The following is a 2,384-nucleotide window of genomic DNA, read 5'->3' on the forward strand; positions in this document are numbered from 1 at the left end:
CCCCTCGGAGTTTTTTCCATGTTCAGCAGCCCCAGGGCTCTCAACCTTTTCTCATCACAGAGATGCTTTGGGCCCCTCAGCATCATCCTCAGAGCCTCCACTGGACTCTCTACAGCAGTTCCTTCTCTCTCTTGAGCTGAGGAGCCCAGACCTGGACCCTGGCCTGTTGAGGTGGCCTCCGTGGGGCAGAGTGGAGGGAGAGGAGAACCTCCCTTGACCTCCTGGCCACACTTTTCTTAATGCACCTCAAGGTGTGTCACCCAATGACATCTGCTAGCCTGAGCGATGCTCCTTCCCAACACACCTCACTCGTGGTGGGGCAACTGGCTACTGAAGGAGGAGACTTCCCCATCCTCCAATGCATGACCCCAACCCCTTGTGATGGGGGCTGGGTGTGGCCACGCTGCTGGGCTGGGACCCTTCCTGAGCTGAAGGGCCCGTGGTGGCCAGCAGAGCCTCAGCCGGCCTCGTGCTGCAGCAGGGGCCAGTGGCTTTTGGGTGGGCTGGTGCTCGTGTCGTCCTGCCCGCTGACCACGCGGCCTTGCCTTGCAGCCTCCACGGGGTCTGTGACCCAGGTGTCCTCCGTCAGCACCGACTCTGCCGGCTCGTCCTACTCCATCAGCGGCATCCTGGGAATCGCCTCCCCCGGCACCGAGAGCAACAAGCGCAAGCGGGATGAAGGTAGAGGGACGGGCGCTCCGGCGGGGCACCCGTGGGCTGCTGGGGGCCAGGGCCGGGGTGGGGCGGGTGCTCTGTGTGTGTGACATGATGGGGCTGTGGACATCCCCCATTGCCATCTGCTGTGGCAGCGGTCCCTTGGCTTGGTCCTTTTTTGACAGGCCTTTGCTAAGGTCACAGCCAAGCTGGGGACCTTTGGCATGACCTGTTGGCCAGAGGCAGGACCTTCTTGGAGGAGCAGGGTGTTTCAGAAAGCACTGGGGGTCTGTCACAGTTCTTAACCAGACACTCCTTCCCATCAGGGAACATTTCCCTCCAACTAGTGGAAAGAGGAGGAGTCACTGGTGTGGTGACTCTGTGGCCACCTGAACCCCGGAGTGGTGTCTCCATCCAGGAAGAGACAGAAAATTAACGGCAGAACAGTCGGCCACACTGCATCTCTGCAGGTCCCTCTGGCACCGGGGGCTTTTGTCAGTGTGAGGGTGGAAATGAGGATGATCTCGTTGGGGTTGAGTATTTCCAGTGCTCCTCAGCTCTACTGCAGGGTTTATGGTCCTGTTGCATTCTGTGTCCTGAGTGTTTTCCTAATGAAAACAATGCTCTGGAGAGAAGGATGCCAAGGACAGAGCAGAAGGGAAAAGAAGAAATTCTGCATTAGTGTCTTACAAAAGTGACTGTAATCTAGAGCACCCGTTTGGTTTATTAAGAGCTTTCAGAGAGGAGTTGAGGCTAAGGGCATAGGCACATTTGTGGTGGCAGAGGGGTCACCAGTCCCTTAGTGGGGTTGCTGTCATTGAGGCTGTGAGGTCACCAGGAGGAAGGGTGGGTCTCCACCCCACAGCAGCACTGGTGGGCTGGGGTTCTGTCTGCCCTCGGTGGGGGGGATGCCATCCTGCCTACCACGTCAGGCTGCACCCCTGGTCCCCAGCTCCTGGGCTGCCCAAACAGGGCTGGGTGCCTGCAGATGCCTTGGTGGAAATGCCTGATCAGGTCATGGGCAGCGATGGGTTCAATGAAACTGAGAGAGGTTTGTGAGGCCAGAGTCGGGCAGGTGGGGACGGGTCTGATCGTGCAAGTGCAGAACTCCCTGTGCTCGGGTACTGGCTGGGTATGCCCTTGTCAGTTAGCTCTGCGATTGTACAGCTGATGTTTCTTTCCACGTGAAGGTCACAAGTACCCAGATAAGTGCATGCATGGAAGACTGGAAGTGCTGTGTTCTTAGAGCCAGGGCAGCAGAGGGGCTGGGCGGCTCCGTCCCAGCCCTGTCCTGACTCACCCTTTCAGCCGTGCCTGTGATCACAGAAGACTGGTTTAGTTGTAGAGAAAACAATCAAATGTTTCCTTGGAAAGAACAGAAGCAGAGCTAAGAAATTCCCCAGCTTTTGCCCATTCACATTTAGAAGAGAGCACATGATTTCTAGCACAGCCCCATCGTTTTGGCAGGATGAGTCATGATTTTCGAGCCTGTATGCCCGTCAGCGATGCTGTCCTCAGCAGACCATTTAAACTGCTGTAATAACAGGTCAGGGCTGCAGATTTGGGGAGGCATAAATGGATGCTTCAACATCTTTTTATGTTTGAGGGGATCCTGAGGAGCATCCATAGCCCTGCCCACCCTGCTCAGCACAAGGTTACTCTGCACAGGTGGGTGCAAGTTGCCCATGGTGGTGTCCCAAGGCTCCACGCTGCTGGTGATGGGGGCGTGG

General features: G+C 56.9%; 1 protein-coding gene across 1 annotated transcript in view; it reads left to right on the forward strand.

Annotated features, from left to right (window-relative positions):
- The window catches only part of LOC103767911 (paired box protein Pax-5), a gene marked incomplete at both ends in the record, with an annotated part of 7,190 nt that extends 6,509 nt beyond the window's left edge, over positions 1-681 (forward strand). Inside the window, one exon of the mRNA XM_008935044.1 lies at positions 553-681. Within this exon, the coding sequence (XP_008933292.1) occupies positions 553-681 (129 nt within the window). The remainder of the gene's footprint in view (positions 1-552) is intronic.
- Positions 682-2,384: the final 1,703 nt, after the last annotated feature.

The sequence above is a fragment of the Merops nubicus genome, unplaced genomic scaffold, assembly GCF_000691845.1.
Source record: "Merops nubicus isolate BGI_N331 unplaced genomic scaffold, ASM69184v1 scaffold26212, whole genome shotgun sequence".
NCBI classification, from domain to species: Eukaryota; Metazoa; Chordata; class Aves; order Coraciiformes; family Meropidae; genus Merops; species Merops nubicus.